This window comes from Malaclemys terrapin, chromosome 16 (assembly GCF_027887155.1).
Source record: "Malaclemys terrapin pileata isolate rMalTer1 chromosome 16, rMalTer1.hap1, whole genome shotgun sequence".
NCBI classification, from domain to species: domain Eukaryota; kingdom Metazoa; phylum Chordata; order Testudines; family Emydidae; genus Malaclemys; species Malaclemys terrapin.
Genome location: NC_071520.1, coordinates 797221 through 815702, shown reverse-complemented (window position 1 = coordinate 815702; position 18482 = coordinate 797221). Strand labels below are relative to the sequence as shown.

Genomic DNA, 18482 nt, shown 5'->3' with positions numbered 1-18482 from the left:
CTCCCCCTCCCTCCCAGGCTCTCAAACCTGGGAGGGAGGGGGAGACTCCGAGTGGCCGGGGCACGGCGCTGCTTCTCCCCCTCTGTCCTAGACTTGAGAGCCTGGGGGGGAGGAGGCAGGACTGGGGATTTGGGGAAGGCGTGGAGTTGAGGCAGGGCCAGGGTAATTGAATGGGGGGGGGGGGAGAATTGTTTTTGCTTTGGGCAGCAAAAATCCTAGAGCCAGCCCTGGCAGAGTGGACCATATGGTGACTGGGTCTCACCTAGGAAGCTGGAATGCTAACTTGGCCTGGTTGGGGAAGTTCCCCAGCAAAAAAACCAACCAAACAAAAAACCACCACACACACACCTTGCCAAACTGAGTCAGTGAAGAGGGAAAAGCCCAGCTGAGGGAATCTTGCTTTCAGGGCCCTAGAGGCCAATTCTCAGAGGAACCCTGCATGTAGGCCTGCAACTGGCTCCAGACAGACTCAAAAATGACTTCTCCCCTTTCCTGAGCTCCCTGGGAAGGGCATCTCACTCCCTATTGGTTGCTGGGCAGACTCAGTCAGGGACAGGGTGCCTGTCCCTGAGCTGGCAGCAAACAGAATCCCAGGAATCTGGGTATCTCCATGGGGGGGGGCTACAGGTGTTTAAGACAGGAGGAGCAGCCAGCAGATCAAAACTAGTAGTCCCCTCCAACACTGTCAAATCCAGTCCACCTCTACCCTTAGCCCTGACAGAGGCTTTCTACTTTCCCTCGGGCTACCATCCGTCCGGCTTTTCCCAGACATGTCTGGCTTTTTCAGCATTAAATGGCTGTCGGGGGAGGAGGGGGGGGGGTAAGATTTCTAATCAAGTAGAAATGTCCGGGATTTCCCCCTTCCCCTCATGCACAGTGCGGCTTGGCTGATTGGATGGCGGGGCCTGACTGAAAGCTGCTCACAGCCACTGGGGCCTCTAGCAGCCAGAGTCCCTCCCCCTCTGAGCAGCACAGAACAGCGTTTGAGTCTACGTGGAGCCCACAGCTCTCCCTCTGTCAGGTGAGCAGAGCAGGGCGGGGTGGGGGCACAGAGCAACCCCCAACCAAGATCAGAGCGGGAAGGAGGAGGGGGAATTTGGGGTGCTCAGAGGAGGGGGCAGAGACTTTGGAGAAGGGGCAGGGTTGGGGTGGGGCCAGGGCCAGAACCAGGGCCCCGTGGAGTATCCTTTTTTTAAATGTTTGAATATGGGAACCCTAACTTTCCCTAGAGCAGTGAGTAACCCCACCAATGCTTTTTTCCTTTAAGAAAATAAAACCCCAATTAAGAGATCTTCCTTGATTCTTTTAGACCCTTATGTAGGCTCAGCTCATTTGCTCTATATTGATTCTATTGAGGAGCTAGACTATTCTCGTTTGTGCTTTCCAGAAGAATAGCAAAGAGGGTTCAGCAGGACTTCACCTGCACTTGGATGTTTCCACTGCTAAATTGACTCAATTGTTGTTTCATTAAGGTTAGACTTGTCAGACTGAGCCAAGTCCCTGCCCTCCTCAAGTCATTGTTAGGACCCACAGGAATTTGTGGATCTCTAGCTGTAGGAGCAAGCCAGTTCAGCAGTTTGAAATGTGAGCAATGTGATTCAGTGAGCTAGAGCATTTTAAGCAGTTATGGGACACCAGGATGTTTTCTTTCTTGACCCCCAGCATGTTGAGTGTCCAGGGCATGGCCTCCTCAGGAAGGGCACACTCCCTGAGGTTAGTACTGGAACCAAGACACTCCCCATCTACTAAAAAGCAGAGGGTCCTGTGGCACCTTTGAGACTAACAGAAGTACTGGGAGCATAAGCTTTCGTGGGTAAGAACCTCACTTCTTCAGATGCAAGTACCTGCCTCTGGAGATTTCCATTACTTGCATCTGAAGAAGTGAGGTTCTTACCCACGAAAGCTTATGCTCCCAGTACTTCTGTTAGTCTCAAAGGTGCCACAGGACCCTCTGTTGCTTTTTACAGATTCAGATTAACACTGCTACCCCTCTGATACTTGACATCTACTAAAGGTGATTTAGTTCTACCAGCAGGGTCTAGGATCAAGACTAGGTGAAGCTCTTCCACAAGGAAGATTCAAGACTTGCCCTGACTCAGGCTAGTGAGGGAATTTTGGTAGAGAAGATGAAGTTTAGCTAAAAAGCAGCATTAGATATTCAAATGTAAATTTTGACCTGCTGATCCCCTTCCACCTCAGAGGAAGAGGCGCTCCCAGCCCAGCTATAAGTGACATGCACACACCATCTGAATTTGTTAAAGTTTTATTTGGATTCATTCCACATCTGCATTAATGCTTGTACACTGCTGTTCTGCAGTAACCAGCCCCTCTGAGCAGGAGTCTGCAGCCCCCCTGGTTCTGGAGCAGAGCCTTTTGTGATGGCCATTGTACAGGCAGAAACCCAGGGACACCACAGCAATCAGAGCAACTTCCAGCAGCAGGGCACCAACAGGAGGTGGCATCACACTTGGTTTCCCTCCTACAAGAGGAAAGAGGCAGTTTATTCCCCAAAGCCATCCATCCAAGAGACACATGGCCCATTGTTGCAGGGGATACCTTCAGGCCAGGGTGGGGGTCAGGTGTGATGTTCATGGGAGCTTAGTTGTGTTGACAACCCCATCGTAACTGGGGTGGAAGTTGGGCAGTTAGTCCTTTCCAACCTCTCACCATGCTCAGGGAGGGCATCAAGCTAGTTATTTTGTCTCCCATTTTTGGCACCTCTACCTCATATGGAATTCTCAGGAGTGGATCAACTGGGCTTCAATCTATGTGCAGCAACAGCTTTTAGCCAAGACTAGCAAGCACCTGCTCTGACTTCCTTGGGGTTCTATGTTCTTTAGAGACAAGAAATGGATGTTGGAGTATACTAGAATTTAGAAGTTGGGATTGAGGAGCGTGGGTGAAGCCAGCTTCTCTCCATGAGAAGCTAAAACTCCCACAATAGCTCCCTTGGTTAAGGCAAGGCCAGTAGGGGGTGGGAAGTCTGGAGGGGGTATGGCTGTAGCTGCCCACCCCCTCCTCCTCCCCCCACTGCCCAGGTGAGTAGACCCTTCAGGTCTCTTGAGCAAGGCACCAGGCAGTTTGAACTCTGTTCCCCTCCCACTGGTCAGCTGAGCTTTCTGGGTCTGTTGTACCACCTCCATTCCCTGCCTGTCAGGGCTCCTACTGGCTACAGTGGGTTGTCTGGTTGCTATGGAACTCAGCTCCAACCCACATGAGGGGTAGTTACCTGTGACACTCTGGGCTGCAAGGGAGCGGTTTGAATCCCACGCATAGCTTCCAGTCTTTGCAGATGGTTTCTGCACCTTCAAGGGCCCAACAACAACAGCATGGACAAGTCCCTCCTTTGAAGAGCCTGAGGCAAAAGGAGATGGAAGCCTTCAGATTCCTGGGGCAGTAATTTATATGGGCCCATGGTGCCTGTGCTCCAGCAAGTTCAGGCCCTGGGTCTCTCCCCCAGCCCTGCCTGCCACCCCCATGCACCTCCCCCAGAGCATCCCTGGTCCTGCCTGCCACGCCAGGCAACAGGCAGTTGCCCTGCTGCTCTGTGCCCCCTTGCCAGCCACTGCCAGCTGCAAAAGGGAGCAGTGCTGGCAGCAGCAGCAGGAAGAGGTGCACATGTGATGTCAGCTCTTCTCCCCCCACCCACCACAGGGGAGGTGAGGGGGCTTCCTATACCTGAGAGGGGTCTGGCCCCTAGGAGCACATGCAGAGCCTGTTCCAGGTGGGGGAGAACAGGACTGTGGAATCCTCCTCTCTGGCCCCAGCCCCAGGGCAGCCTGCCTGCCCCCCAGAGCCCGCACCCCAGTGCAATCTAGGGAAATGGTTACATTTGTAATGTTTCCAGTACATTTAAAAAATATTGTCTTACAAGGCAGGTGTGGGGATTGGACCCATTCTGGGCACCACTAAAAATTATACAAGCCTGCTGCCCCTGCCCTTCCCTCCCCCAAAAAAGAATACTGAACAATCTCTCTTGCTTGGCCAGGAGCTGGTTTACTCAGCTGACTCAGGAGATGCTGAGCTCTTCCCTTCACTTGGGCTGAGAGAAGAGCACTATTACCAGCATCTCAGCTCTAGTGAACTGGAATACTCATGCCATGTGACAGTGAAAACCTCCTGTGGTGTGAAGGCAAAGGGGCACCCCAAACCAAGCCTGCCAGACTTGTTCTGGACAGTGGAGACTTGGCCAATGAGTACACAGAACATCCTACCCCACCCCCACACACTTCCCTCTCAACAGAACTAGTACCTTCCAGGTCTCTCTTGTGGCGAGAGGTTGTGGCTTGGCATAGGGAGTCACAGCAGCTACAGCCAGAGCTCAGAGAGGGACTGTCCAGAAGTTCCCACCTGTTGAAGAGTACACAGGTGACTCACCCCTGGTGATCAACATCTCAAAAGTTAAGTACATGGGATTGAGAGATCCCTATGCTCAGTCCCAGGCAGCTCCTAACTCACCTGGGCACTGAGGCTTTCAGGTGAGCTAGGGCAAGGTTGAGTATCTGCTTGCAACAGGAGCTGGAATGTCAACTGCTCAGGGTCAGACTGGCATGAGGAGTGGCAGTTCTGTCCTATGGGGGTCCCCTCAAGGGGAATGAGCTGAGCAGAGAAGGCGTGGATTGTAGCTGACTTGGAGCATTGTCCCTTGCAGCAAGGAGAAGTTGGGTGTGGTTGTAAGATATGACCATTGGTGGAACATGGGTGTTCTTAGGCAATATCTACACTGAGCAGGGGTGAGATCCCAGCTATGTACATATACTCACTCCAACTATGAGAGGTAGTGAGTATATAAACTGTGCTGCTATCCATGCTACTGCAGCATAGCCAGCCATGCAGAGGACAAACCCACCTGACTCCATGGGTACATACAAGCTGTGCCACCACTGCTACATGACTGGTTCTACTTGCACTAGCTCTATTATGTCTGAATGGACTGGGACTCAACCCCCACAAAAGCTCATGATGTGGCTGTAGCCCTAAAGACCAAGAGTTTGCTTGGTTAGCTGCTGGTTTTGCAACTGAACTTCAACCAATCTTCAGTGTTGAAACAAAATCCATGGACTCTGCAGCACAAGGGCATCATTGGTCCCCCAAGTGAAGAAGTCTAGCACTGCATCCCATGGAGGCTATTGGTCCTGGGCATGCTAGACATCCTGGTAAAGCTCACTACCAATCACAGAGGGAAGCAGGTAGAGATCATGTGAATTGCCTGGTGCCTTGCTCAAGACAGGCCTGGATTCCAAACAGACATGGATTTCCCCCTCTGCACTTTGGGTGTGATAAACCAGGTCAAGCACTATCTCACTACTGCAAGAGCAGCCTGTATTCTGTGTTTATAGGGGCCATGTTCCTTCGTGAAGGAACGGGAATCACTAGGGAAGGGCCTGTGTCCTACTTTGAACCAAGTCACTTTGGCACAGCACTTGAAGTGAGGTAGTTTCCCTTGGTAGGTTTGTAAGGGAAACCAACCTTTGCCACCTATCCCAACCAAATGTAGTTCACCTGAATGCTTTCAGTGCTGTCCAGCTAGTCCCACTGAGAGTTTGTTGGCTTTGCCTTTAGTTATAGTCCCTCCACCTCACTGTGGTGGGAAGAGGCAAGTGGTATCATGAAGCTAGAGTTGCTTTGGCCACTAGAGCCAAGTTTGTTACCCACAGAAGAGTCTCCAGAGGACGCTTGTTTACAAGCGTCTCTGCAGGTTGGTCCCTCTTGCGTGGGATGTCACTGGGACAGACCCATGTAGAACAGCCAGGTTCTGGCTGGTTTAGTTTTAGAGAATTGCAATTCCTCCTTCTCCCCAGCAGCCCTTACCTGTTGGTGTTCCTGTGAAATGAACAGGCCTTCCTTGTGGGATCCATGAGCACTTTGGGGTCCCAGACCAGCACCTGGCAGTGGAGATAGATCTGGAGGGGGTGGGCATGGAGAGAAGAAAGCAGATGGAGGTCATCCCCACTGCCTAGCAGGAAGAAACATCCTTCACTGGTGGTGTGGGGGGAAGCAGGAGAAAGCCCTACTTAGCATAGCTGCTCTGCTTGAGCAGTCCAGATACCAGGATTCCCATTACAAGTCCCCCACACGCTGCCATTCAGAGATGCTCTGGTTTGGGGATGGGTCTGTCATGATCCCATGCTTGCTATGGAGGAGTCAGATGGGGCTTCCAGGCAGTTGCCCATTTGTAGCCCCTAAAATGCTGCATTCACAAGGAGTTAGGCACCTAAAGTGGCACTTAACTGCCAAAATCCCAGAAGCAGGTTTTACAGAAGCCCCACTGGGCTTTCCCCCACCTATAGGGGTCTAACCTTGCTCAGGACCTAGATTTCTGGCCTAAGTCCCTTAGGTTTCTATCTCTGGTCATGCACATTGCAGCCCCATGCTGGGCATCCAACCCCAGAGCAAGTGACCTGGGGACAAGGGTGGAGGACACAGACCTGCTTGTAGGGCCCAGTCTGGTAAGCTTGCTCAGACCCTATCTACTTATTGGGCCCCTAGAGGCAAGCGGCACAAGACAGCTGGGGAAGGAGGTGCTCTCTCCATTTTTAGCCCTGCACTTTGGGATTGGGAAGACTACCCTCAGGTGTGTGTGGGGCAGGGGGTGAGGGGATTTGAACAGGGACCACCACCAGGTGAGCACCCTAAGCACTGGTCTGGTCCGAGAATCCCAAGCACAGCTAGGTGATTCCCTGCAGATGGGACTTAGGTGCCTATCTCCTAGTGGCTAATTTCAGCCAGGAGCTGGCTAGGGTGCTGGTTTTTGTGAATGCTATTCTGAGGTCCCCCTCCCTGAGTCCTTGTTGAGAGCCTGGGGGCCACTCAAGCTTTGTGAATGCTACACCTAGAAAGTCCCTGGGAATGCTCAGCATCACCATGCTAAAGCTTTGTGATGCTAGCCTGAGGTGGCCAGAACATCCACCTCTGCACCAACTAGGCCACTTCAGTGTCAGAGTAACAAAGCAGCTTGGTGCATGGAATCTTTTGTGAAGGCCTGTTTGCTAGGAGCATAGCAAGGCATGTCAGAGGCTAGATGCTGTCTGAAGATGCCTTTCAGTGCTTAAGGCAGTGGTTCTCAACTCATGGCCTGCTAGTGAGGCAGTCAGCACACAGCTTCAGCCAATGTGGCATCCTCAGGGCCATACATATGTGGGCTGCATCCAAACACAACACAACAGCTGCATGTGGAGCCCACAATGGTAAATAGGTAGAGAACCACTGGCTTAAGGAAAGCATGCTGGTAGGGGAGTTCAAGTCCTCAGACACGGTTTCACAGAAGTATGTGAGAGGCGAACTGCTGTTCACTAGGTTCTTGGATGATAGGTTAAACAGATAACCGCACAGTTCTTAATGCAGTTGTGTCAGTTTTCCCAAGCGAGAGTCTAGCTTAAACTAAAGCTTTGAAGGGTTTATGGTGGAGAGACCTTCACCAACCAGTTGCTAAAAGCCATTCTTCACTTAGTTGTAGTTTGAGCCATCTGCCAGTTGCATTCAGAGGATGCAGGTACTTGGCATTCCAGCCCTAGATGGAAGCTGTACATCTAACTCAGAATCTTAGTTACTTACATCAGAGTCCACACCTGCAAATTCAAAGGCCTCTAGGGAGAGCTGGATAGCTTCAGGGGTTTGTCTGGGCAGGAACTGGGAGTTTGCCACCTTACCATCCACAAGACACCTGGAACAGGAAGACAGTTAAACTCACTGGTCCAGGGACTATTAGAGATAGAAGAACTGTTTGACCCTAGGAGAGACCTACTGCATTATTCTCTCCCCACCTGCAGTCAGTTTTCAATATGGTGGTCATATTGCCAAGTGTTAGAGCAATATGACCACCAAGTTGCCCTAGCAACAGGTAAGGCTTTTGGACATATCAATTATGCCAGCATGTCCAGTTCTTTAAGGGGCCATGTGGTTACCAGAGGCCAAGCCAGACATCTTCATTTGCTACTTTCTCCTGGTAGTCTGTGGCTTAGTCAAATCCGCTGGAGTCAAATTTGGAAGAGAGGCTGGTCTCTAGGATTTATGTAGGAGCCTTAAGAACCCAGCATGTTCTGTTACAATGGAGTTGGGGCAGTCCCAGGAGCATATTCCACACCTTATGCCACTTCAGACATTCAAGTACCCCAGAGCTGCTGTCTCCTGCAGATAGTTACCCATGGTTTGCAATGATGCTATAGTTCCTGGGAGATTTGCTAAATTCTGGGGTTGGGGTGGCAGTGCACTCATCCACAAAGATCTGCAGAGGCTGGTGGAAGGAACTCTGTACAGAAAACTCTATATGGATCTGAGAGCCTAGGAAGAAGACCTTGGAGTCTGATGGGGCACTGAAGTCCACTGCAAGAAAATGAGAGTTAGTTGTCAAGTGCACTGTACAGAATGGAGTCTCCATCCGAGACCAACAGGCACTGGGAGCCTTCTGCAAGTGCATGCAGGTTTTGGGGAGGTGTGTGTTCCAATGGGTATTCCTGTGGATGCATTACAAGATCATGAGGCACAAGTCTTTGCTTCAGTAGTTTTCTAGAAGCAGAGATGGCCATGGTGTCAAGACACCATCCTAGAGGGGGAAGGGAGTATTGAGGTGGAGGGAACTGGGTTAGGACATTGCCTGAAGCTGCAGGAGGCTCAGTGGGAGATCACAACGAGCTCAGCTGGCACCACCCACCCCTTCTGCAGGGATCTTACCATTCATTAGGGTCACTGTGAACTTTAGCACTCCAGAGGCAGACAGGTGGCCAGTCACTGAAGATCCGTATGTAGGAGCCAAGCGCCCTGCCCTAGGAGAGGCAGGAAAGGATTATCCTGCAGGGATCAGATTCTCATTCCCTCCTAGGAAGAGGGAGTTCTCCCTGCTTGTATAAGAGGGTGCTAGGCCAGAGGCTACCTCAGCTGCACTGGAAAGCTCAAGTCACCCCTGCTCCACAGCATACCTAACAGAGGCTGCTCTAGAGCTGGAGTGAAGGCTGACACCTCCCCCTCCCCCCCATGTCTACAGGGGCTTGCATATCCCAGAGTCACCTGCAGACAGGTTTTTGCAGGGTCAGCTCACACTGGTGACCCCATCATGTGCTGCTGTGAAGACATGGCACAGTCAGCCCCACAAGTGTCACTTGAATGTAGTTTGACTCCCACTGATATCCCCAGGCTCTCTCTTGTCCCCAGGCTGCCCCCTCCCACTGAGTCATATCTCATCCACCTTCACTAGCTCCATCTTCCAGGTGGAGTCTCATTCAGATCCCTGAGCTCTAGACCCCCATTGTATTAGCTCTAGCACTAGAGGTCCCCAACTCCCCAGGTTGGGTCTTGGGTTTTAACCCCTTTCCCCCAAAATATCATTGGGATGAGTCCTGACAGGAGGGGCAGCATGAGACCCTCCAGCCTGTTTGCAGTTCATAGGAGTGTTTGGGGGCCTCTATCTTGCACCCACAACTAATGCTTTACTAGCACTAGAGCACCACATCCTGTCCTTTCATCTGCAGTACTCAGGGCTGCCTGCTACCCTCCCCACCCTCAGCCAAGCTGCCTGGCTCCTAGAGGTATTTTAGGTTCTATGTTACTAGGGTTATGAGCCAGGTTTACTAGCTGGCAATAGCCAGGACAATTCATCCTACATGCACTTGCTTTGCTCCAGCTCAGTGATCAACCCCCCATTGACAGCTAGGGATGCACATCTCCCCCCCCCCCCCAATCAGCTGATTAGAGCCCTGCCTTGCATCCCTGCTGCTTTTTATGGGGTCTTATTACCCCTGGGTGAAGCCCATGAGAGTCTGGGAAATGTTAGCATCAGTCCCTTAGGACTCTAGCACAATGGGAAGTGCTGGCAGCTTACTCATAGTCAGTGCAGTTGATCCTCTCAGTGAAGGAGGTGGCGTAGCGTCTGCCTGTGCCAGGGGAAGGCCTGTAGACAAGGTCTGTGAAGTATTCAATCATGTTCCCAGATGTCTGGAGATGTGTGCGCATGTGTGGGGAAGAAATCAGAGAGGATGGCAATCAGCACTAGTATCAGTTACAGCTTCCTTCTGTAGCTCTCGGCCTAGCAAAGTGGGAGGGTTGGTTCATTGCTAAGGAAGTGAAACAGTATTTCTGTTCCTTGAGACAAGCCCTTCCCCTAAGCAAGGGAGAGATGCCTCACCACTGTCATTCCTCTCCCCCCTCCCCCCCCCCCCGCTTCCCCGGCAGGGCACCAGTCTGTTACTGGGAGTATTAGATTTGTAATATGGACAGAAGCCCAGCTAAGTAAGGGCCACTTGGGAGGGGCCTTTGTCATTTAGCATTTCTCCCCTCTGCCAGGGGAGCCAACATGCATGCAGCTAGTGGGCCAGGACCCAGCCTCCCCCCCCCAGAGCTAGAACAGTCCATAATGGAGCATCAGGATCTGAATCCAAAGTGATATCCCCTTGGGGTATCTGTTCGCACAGCCATATCATCCCCCTGCCAGTTCAGCACATGAGAGGGGCATTCTCTCAGACCCCTCACCCAGCAGGAGAGTGGTTCCTTCTCGCCCACACAGCCAAAGCAAGCTAGCTTACAGGCATCTGAGCAGCAGACAGCACCATGCTGAGTGGAACACAAGCCTGGGCCCCAGCTAGGGCTCTCTCTCACTCACTCACCAGCCGAGAGAAACTGCAGTCCTTCAGGTGGTACTGGAAGTGCAGGAAGCCCTGTAGATCCTTGATTGAGTAGAGGCAGCTGCCCAGGTGCACAAGCTGTGGATCCAGCAGGAGTCCATTTCCCAAGGGGTCCATCTTTACAGCCAGGTGGATGCTGGTTTTATTGCACTCATAGAGTACAGAGTTAATGGGTGCTAGAGGAGTGAGCAGACTTGACATAACCTCTGGAAAGGCCCCCAGACCTACTGTAATCCCACCAGATAGCAGGGCCTCTGTGCAAGGGCATCAGAGGAGTCCTCCGCTCAGCCAGCAAAGCTATCAGCTAGCTAGCCCTTCAGAACCTTTGCGGTTACCAGAAAGGAGCCAGTACCTGGAGGTTTGACTGTCCAGGCCCTTTGACACTCAAGCTAGAGGGTCTGGCTTCAGTGTCACATGGCCTGTTAATTGGGAGGAATTTCCTGCAGTTGGTTCACTGTTGGCCTCACTCCTCTTAAAGGTGGGTGTACATCACCAGCAGGTTTTCACAAATGCCATTGTGCTTGTTACTTTAAAAAAAAAAAAAAAACCCACAACACACCTCTTACACCCCCACCCATTACCTGGGGACTTCCAGGGAACTGTTTTAGAGCCCATCCCTGCTTGTCAGGGTCCTTCAAAGAAAGGAAGCCATTTTCAAGCCTTATCTCAAAACTTTCCATCCTGGGGTGGGCTGAAACATAGGTGCCAACTCTGTTGGTGCACTGGGGCTGGAGAACCCATGGAAAAAATAGTGGGTGCTCAGCAGCCACCAATCAGCTGTTCGGTGGCAGAACAAGGGTGGGGGGTGCTCAGAGTCAGGGGAGGAGCAGGAAGAGGCAGAACAAGAGTGGGGCCCTGGGGCACCCACCCAGAAAGAAGTAAATCAGCACCTGCAGCTGTTCAAGATGCTTCTGTAGCTAAACAGAAGACAACCTCAAGTTCTCATTAGCCTTCAAAGCTACACTGCTGTAGCAGCCAGAATTGGCTACAGCTGGTGATGAAGAGCTAGTGTTAGAGCTTATTCCCAGCACAAGCAGGGGCTCGCAAGGAGTCTCAGAAATAGCCCGCAAGCAGCTTTCAGGTTGGGTTACTGCATTTACAACCTTAATTGCCAAGATCAAAGGGGCAGGGTCAAAGCAAAGCTGGTCCTTTGAAGAGCAGTGTGTTGGCAGCTCTAGTGAGTATAGGCCTAGAGAGTTAGGACATTAGAGGTTTCTTACAGAGCCAGCCCCTGGAGTTATGTTACTGCAGGATACTCAGCTTCATTTGAGACTGAAGTGATTTGGTCACTGAGACAAGCTTTGAAACAAGGTTTAAAAGCTAGCAGACAAATAACAAGAACCCCAGTGTGTTTAAAAACAAAACATCCTTGATTTGTGAGTACTGGACCTTAGCTTAGAGCCCACAGGGGGACTTATCACCACACACTTACCTCTCTGAACAGCAAGAGCTGAGCTCCAGACGAGCACCCCCAGAAACACTTTCCACAGCTCCATGATGTTAGCAACCCACACTCAGGTTAGGAGGAAGGCAACATATCTCTAGCTCCTGGGGAGAAGCTATATATACCCATCTGGTGATAGGCTACTGCTGTGGTCAGAGCCACCTCCTTAACCTCCAGGAGCAGCCCCAGCCAGGAGTTGCAGAATGCTGCATTCAGCACAGGTGCTGGGCATTCCTCATCTGCTTCCCCATCAGGAAAGCCAGCCTTAAGCCCCACACAGACAAACCCGACTGTCTCCAAGCAAAAGGCCTACTCAGCTAGTCTTAGGCCTAGAGAGCAGGAAGAGGTGTCACCTACAGACACGGGCAGGCCTCTTGGCTGCTCTCCTAAGCTTTGGTGTGCCTCATCCAAGTCCGTGGTGAGCTGGGCAGGTGTCAAGGTGCATCCTCCAGAACAGGCTGCAGGACTGGGGCTGCATGCTTTAAGTTCTTTGCACCAGGGGCTGCACCTTCAGAAGAGTTTGTATAGCACCCAGCACAACAGGGTCTGATTCAGATGAGGGCCTCTGGCAGCAGTGGAGATGGAAGACTCTCACAAGAAAAGAAGAGGTGCTGTAGGAAGTGAGCTGTTTTCTCTCCTCTCCAGTGAGTTAGCACAGAGCCACCACACGAGGCGGCACTGTCTTTTGGGTGACCCATAAAGCTGATGTCCTAACTGCTTGGAGTAATTAAAATCCCAGGGCACTTTTTGCAAAAGGAAGGTGGGGTCCAGCCACGTATCAACCCAGGTACCTGTATTCTGCCTCCCTAAAGTCATCCCTGTGTGATGTTATTGACCTAATCTGGGACCATATAGAACATGGTTGCAACCAAAGTCCTGTAGTGGCACCAAATCTTGTATAAAGGAGGTCAAATGAGGTGTCTAAGACAAGGTTATGGTTTATTGGTTATGATTATGCTGTCTATATGTGTGTATCAATTTTGTAGTTGATGTTATGAATATTGGCTCTATACTGTCTGTATTTCAAACTTATGCTATGCTTTTGGGAGACATCCCAGACAAGTTGGTGTTAGCTCTGCCTAGCCTGCTTGATGGCCCATTAAGGACCATCAGCTATACAATGGACCCATTGAGAGAAGGCAGATATGCCTTGCAACTCAGCAAAGTATGCAGGGACTGGCCCATTTGACACCAGACTCATTTTGCTGTAATTTTCCACAGTAAGGACAAAGAGATGTTCTTACACTTGGAAAAGACTATAAAAGGCTGATGCCTCATCTCCATCTTGTCTTCAATCCTGCTTCTTACCTCTGGAGGGACTTTGCTACAAACAGAAGCTCTACACAAAGGACTGAGGACCCATCCCAGCTGGGGATGTATTCCAGAGACTTGATTTGAACCTGCAGTTTATTCTATCGCTGCTGCAAGCCTGAACCAAGAACTTTGTCATTACTGTATGTAATTGATTCCATTTAACCAATTCTAGCTCTCATCTACATCTTTTTCCTTTTATGAATAAACCTTTAGATTCTAAAGGATTGACAACAGCTTGATTTGTGGGTAAGATCTGATTTGTATATTGACCTGGGCTTGGCCCTTTGGGATTGAGAGAACCTTTTTTTCTTTTACTGGGGTATTGGTTTTCATAACTATTTGTCCCCATAACGAGTGGCACTAGTGGTGATACTGGGAAACTGGAGTGTCTAAGGGAATTGCTTGTGTGACTTGTGGCTAGCCAGTGGGGTGAGACCAAAGTCCTCTTTGGCTGTCTGGTTTGGTTTGCCTTAGAGATGGAAAAACTCCAGCCTTGGGCTGTAACTGCCCTGTTTAAGCAATTTGTCCTGAATTGGCACTCTCAGTTGGGTCCCGCCAGAACCGCATCGTTACACCCTGCTGTGTCACTTAGAGAGGACACTCTCATTCCCTGTCCTAAAACGACCCTGCTGTGAGCTATTAAACAGCTGTCCCGTTTCAATCCTGGGTCAGATGAATCCTGCAGCGTCTCCAGAGGGTGTCAGGCTGCAAAGCAATCTAGAAGTGTCAATTCTCACCAGCTGCTGAGGGATGGAAGGGGCCTCTGTGGTGGCTGTGCCAGCAGCTGCTCCACTTATACAAATTTGCTACCTGTGGTGCCCTACCTTTGCCAGCATCCCAGTGTGCTGTGCAAAGGCAATGCAGCTGCAAGGAAACCTGGACTCATTGCAGGATCTTGGTGTTTTATTTGCAGCAAGGGACATTTTTAGACCCTGATCCTGCACTTGCACACATGGTTAAAGGTAAACGTGTGGATGTTTGTAGGATCAAGGCCTTGGCATCTGCACTGCTTCAGTGGCCAGGCTCTGTTCTGAATATGGGTCTATTCCTGGCTCTGCCACTGCCTTGGCGGGTGAGCTTGCAGCTTGGCAAGTCATAGTGTTAGGCCCAAAAATATGGAGTATAAAACATTGTTTGGCCAGCTTAGCCGAAGTGAGGTTAACAGTAGTTGCTGGGCCATTCCTGTCTCTCTGTGAAACCTGAGGACAAGGTTGCTTGAGCTGCAGAGAACGAGATAAGAGGGGGGGCTGCATTCTTGTACCAGAAGTGCTAGGAACAGTTTGTTTGGACATATGGAAACTTGCAGTCTCCACTCCCTGTTTCTGTTCTTCATCTGTTCTTAACTCCCTCCTTTCTCCTAGTTTCTGGTGCATGACGACAAAGCTGATAAGTTGCTGAGGCATCACGAATTGTTTGTAGTGTCAAAGAAGATAGAAAGCTTCTAATATTCATGCATATCTAACTAATAAAGGGGGGTTGGGTTGTTTTAACTATGACGCGACGGAACTGTCTATATAACCCTACTAGTTGTGAAAACCGTGGCTGGTTCTCTTTGGAGACGGGCTGCTCTCTATTGTTGTGTGCACTCTTCAATAAAGAGTTTGTGTTTGGACCTTGCTGGTGTTGCCTGTCTCTCTGCGGTCAGACAACGAACCATGCCGTCTGGGTTTGAGTCCCCGACAATAGTCTCTCCTGTGCCTCAGTTTCCCCATCTGTAACATGTGGATGACAATACTGACCTGCCATTGTAATGTTCATGGGTGGAAAATGCACAAGTATAACTGTGATTCTTTCTCTGCACTCTGAGCATCTGTGCAATGACTGGGTTAACTCAGTGCAACCGTGTGTAGATGCTCACTTCTGTTTCAGAGCACCTGACCCGCTGATTTCTTACTGAGTTAACCTACGGCCCTGCAGAGCTCTCTTAACCAGAAACAAGACTGGCCGCACCAGGGCGTTGCATTGATTTACCTGCATCAGTTTCTAACCCGATTTAGTACAATGAGTACCATGTTCCCACACAGGCAAGGCCAGATTAGGACAGTGCCAGCTGAGCAGTGGCAGTTGCTGGAGAATCCCAGCAGGCCCTGCCAGTGGAGCATGCTGAAGGAGACTGCCAGTAGGGGAGCTGGGTAGGTTCCCCCGTATAGGCAAGCGGGGGACCCCCAGCAGTGAGTCAGAAAGGCTGCCTGGAAATGGATCCAGGAATCGGGCATCAGCAGGGGGAATTGCTGAGGGGCGGCAATGGCAGGAAGAGTCAGGGAGGGGGAAACCCAGCTGGAAAAGCCCTTTCCAGCAGGAGTAGTCAGTGACAGCTGCTCAGGATCCAGGAATAAGGCTGTGCCCACTTGCTCTCCATCCGCTCTCCTGGGATTTCCTCTTGGGAGGTCAGGCCTGAGCAGAGGAGGTCAGGAGGGGGAAAATGAAATCAATCTGCCCTTTGCGATCAATGGGGACAGACTTGTCCCTTGGGGGAGGTCCCCCCATCCCCTAAGGCTGCTGCCCCCAATGGGTCTCCATATCCATTCCTAATGGGGCCGGGACCCCTCTGCCAGCCCCCACGGGAGAAGAAAGAGACGACAACGAGAACAGCTGAATGGTTCATATATTAAAAACTGTCAAATATACAGTATAAGTGTCATACAAAATGATCATTTTAGTCCCTGTCTTTCCAAGCAGAGCAGAACGTTAGACACCCTCCTGCCAAGGAGTATCGATGGCACCCAATGGCTGTGGCCGGGAGAGGAAGGATGCCGTCTGACAGCAAGGTCTGGGGTTACCTTCTACTTTAAAGCACATGGGCCGTGCACGAGGACCACAGATCCCCGCCTGCATGGCTCCTTCTGCATCTGAGCAACTTTAAAGACGGAACAGGGTGCGCTGGCACTACCGTCCCATAGGCCACCCCGAGGATGAGGCTTTGCACTCTGCTCTGCTGTATGCCAGTTAGGGGTCACCCTCAGGCTCCCGCTACAGCCCTGGAGATGCTGCTGAGAACTGCTGATGGGGCACAGGACCAGCCATTGCCTCCTGAAGTCCACTCACAGGGGAGAGACAGGGACCAATCCTCCCTCAAGCTGCCTGCTCTCACCCTAACGTGCCCCCCAAGTCCTGTCTGTGAGGGAAGTCTCTCTCCAGCACAGCCCCATGAACCTGGGGCCTATGCTCCAAGCGGTTGTCTTGGGGGGTGGGGGCATCACCCCGTCTCCCATCTTCCAGACACCTGCAACCAGCTCCTTTGCCGCTGCCACATGCCACCGCACCCAATCCCCGCCATGCCCCCTCTGGAGCACCCTGGGCTGCAGATTCGGCAGAGGACCCCTTTGCCAGCAGCTGCATAGGGGCTGCGGGGGGAGAGGCCTTTAGTGCTTGTCCTGCTCTCACTGGGCCTCTTGTCACTCCACGAACTGCTGCCCCTGGGTGTGAACCAAGCGCAGTGCTGGCAGAGCAGCAAAGCAGGTCATGTGGCCACCCCAGCTCCCCTGTGGCCATGGGAGGTTGAGTCCATGGGGTGGGGGCAGAGGGCCCTGGGCTGCAAATGCAGGACAGGTGAGTTCTCCCCTGCTGGAAATTCCTGGTGGTGCTGGGGGGTGGCTGGAATCTTGTCCCCCCCCCCCACCACCACGGAGTCTCCAGCTGCTGCATTCCCAGAGTCCAAGCTTATAGTGGCAGGTGGGCCGTAAAGCTGGGGGATTCAATGCCAAGCAGGGGCTCCCCCCACCCCTCCCCTCTTCAGACAGTGCTCCCTCAAAGGACTGCCCTCTGTCTGCTCTTGCCACCCTCCCTCCTTGCCTCTGTGCAGCTGGGCTGCTTCCACCCCATTCCAGGGCTGGTGCTTTGGTTACTCCCTGTATAGCCTGACGAGGTGTGCCTCTAGCTGCACTGCCCTGGGGCCCCTCCCTGCTTGCTGGCTCCCTCCTAACACGTCCATGATGGCTGCTGCTCAGCCTAGTCCCTCCCCAGGCTGATCCCCCTGCGTCGCCCTCATACTGCACCCTGGTTGGGTCCCATTGCCCTTCGGCTCTGTCCCATTCTCCTGCAGAGAGGTGCAGTGGCTGCAGGGTTAGCGGCTGGCTCATTGTGAGGGGTCATAAGCATAGAAGCTGCTGGGAGCTTGTCTCCTGCTCCCCCTTCCCCTCTGGACTCCCCACCCCAGCCAAGCGTCAAAGCAAGAAGAGAAAGCAGGTTACATGCTGTCCTGTCCCCTCAGCCTCTCTCCCAAGCCCTCCCTATACCCCCACCAGTTCTCACCAGATCCCGTGGCTCACGCCCAGTCTCTCCTCTAGGGAGGGGCACCATGGGACCCTCTAACTGGTGGTATGGCGGCAGGAAGAGACCACGCTTTGCTCTGCTGAGGGCCAACCAGCCATGGTCCAACAGGAAGATGGAAAGCTTGGAGCATTGAGCCCACGCTGGCTCAGGGAATGATACACACAGGGCAACTGGAGCTATGGGTTACAGTGGAAACCTACCCTCCAGTGTCCAGCCCTAGGCCTGAGACCCCCACAGCGAAGGATCTGACAGTGGCCAGGTTCATGCAGTGAAAGCTCCACAGGCAACAGCGGTTGGAGACTGGGATTTTGTTGACAGACACCCTGAAAGGACTTTTATCATTTCTTTTGTTTTACTTTGAACCTGCTAGGCTGGTTAGAAATTCAAGGACCACAAACCAACCCCGAGAAGGCTTCTGTAGTGGGGTTTTTATACATGCCTGAAACTCAAGTGTTGATGCTGCTTCAATCAATATAGTCATTTTGCTGGCTGCTAGTCAATAATGTGCTATAAGGACTGATGGCCAACTACAGACTGAACGCCATAAAAACACGTACATAGAGGTTGAGCTAGGTGCAGCTTGAGCTGGTAATATATACCTCTCGGAGTAGTATGACTCATGCATAGACTGTTCAATATCAGTGCTATGGGAGAATCAGTTTGATTAAATGTGATACATTGATCATCTTAATGCATTTAAGGACTGCTGCCTTGGGGGTTATTTCCATATATGGACTGGTCTGAGTCAGTGCAGGTAGAAGACTGTTGTGGCCAACTAAGCCCTCTGATGCAGATAAAAACCAGCATGTAGACACACACACTGTATATGGTCTACATGG

The 18482-nt window shown here is 51.7% G+C and overlaps 1 protein-coding gene and 1 long non-coding RNA gene across 3 annotated transcripts; one reads left to right on the top strand and one right to left on the bottom strand.

The window, feature by feature from the left end:
- Positions 1-970: 970 nt before the first annotated feature.
- On the top strand, positions 971-14983 carry LOC128824495 (uncharacterized). The gene is made up of 2 exons (XR_008442481.1): positions 971-1021; positions 13279-14983. It is a non-coding gene; the product is annotated as an uncharacterized LOC128824495 (long non-coding RNA).
- Positions 2248-13280, bottom strand: LOC128824494 (zona pellucida sperm-binding protein 3-like). 2 transcript variants are annotated; one of them, XM_054006050.1, is made up of 10 exons: positions 12046-13280; positions 10596-10789; positions 9815-9927; positions 8671-8762; positions 8142-8322; positions 7555-7663; positions 5812-5903; positions 4253-4350; positions 3230-3355; positions 2248-2479 (listed from the first exon to the last, which is right to left on the bottom strand). In XM_054006050.1, the coding sequence occupies exons 1-10, from the start codon at positions 12107-12109 to the stop codon at positions 2274-2276; spliced, it is 1275 nt and encodes a 424-aa protein (XP_053862025.1). In that variant the 5' UTR covers positions 12110-13280; the 3' UTR covers positions 2248-2273. The 2 variants fall into 2 exon arrangements, with proteins under 2 accessions (XP_053862025.1, XP_053862026.1); XM_054006051.1 differs by having other exon boundaries at positions 10596-12119.
- Positions 14984-18482: the final 3499 nt, after the last annotated feature.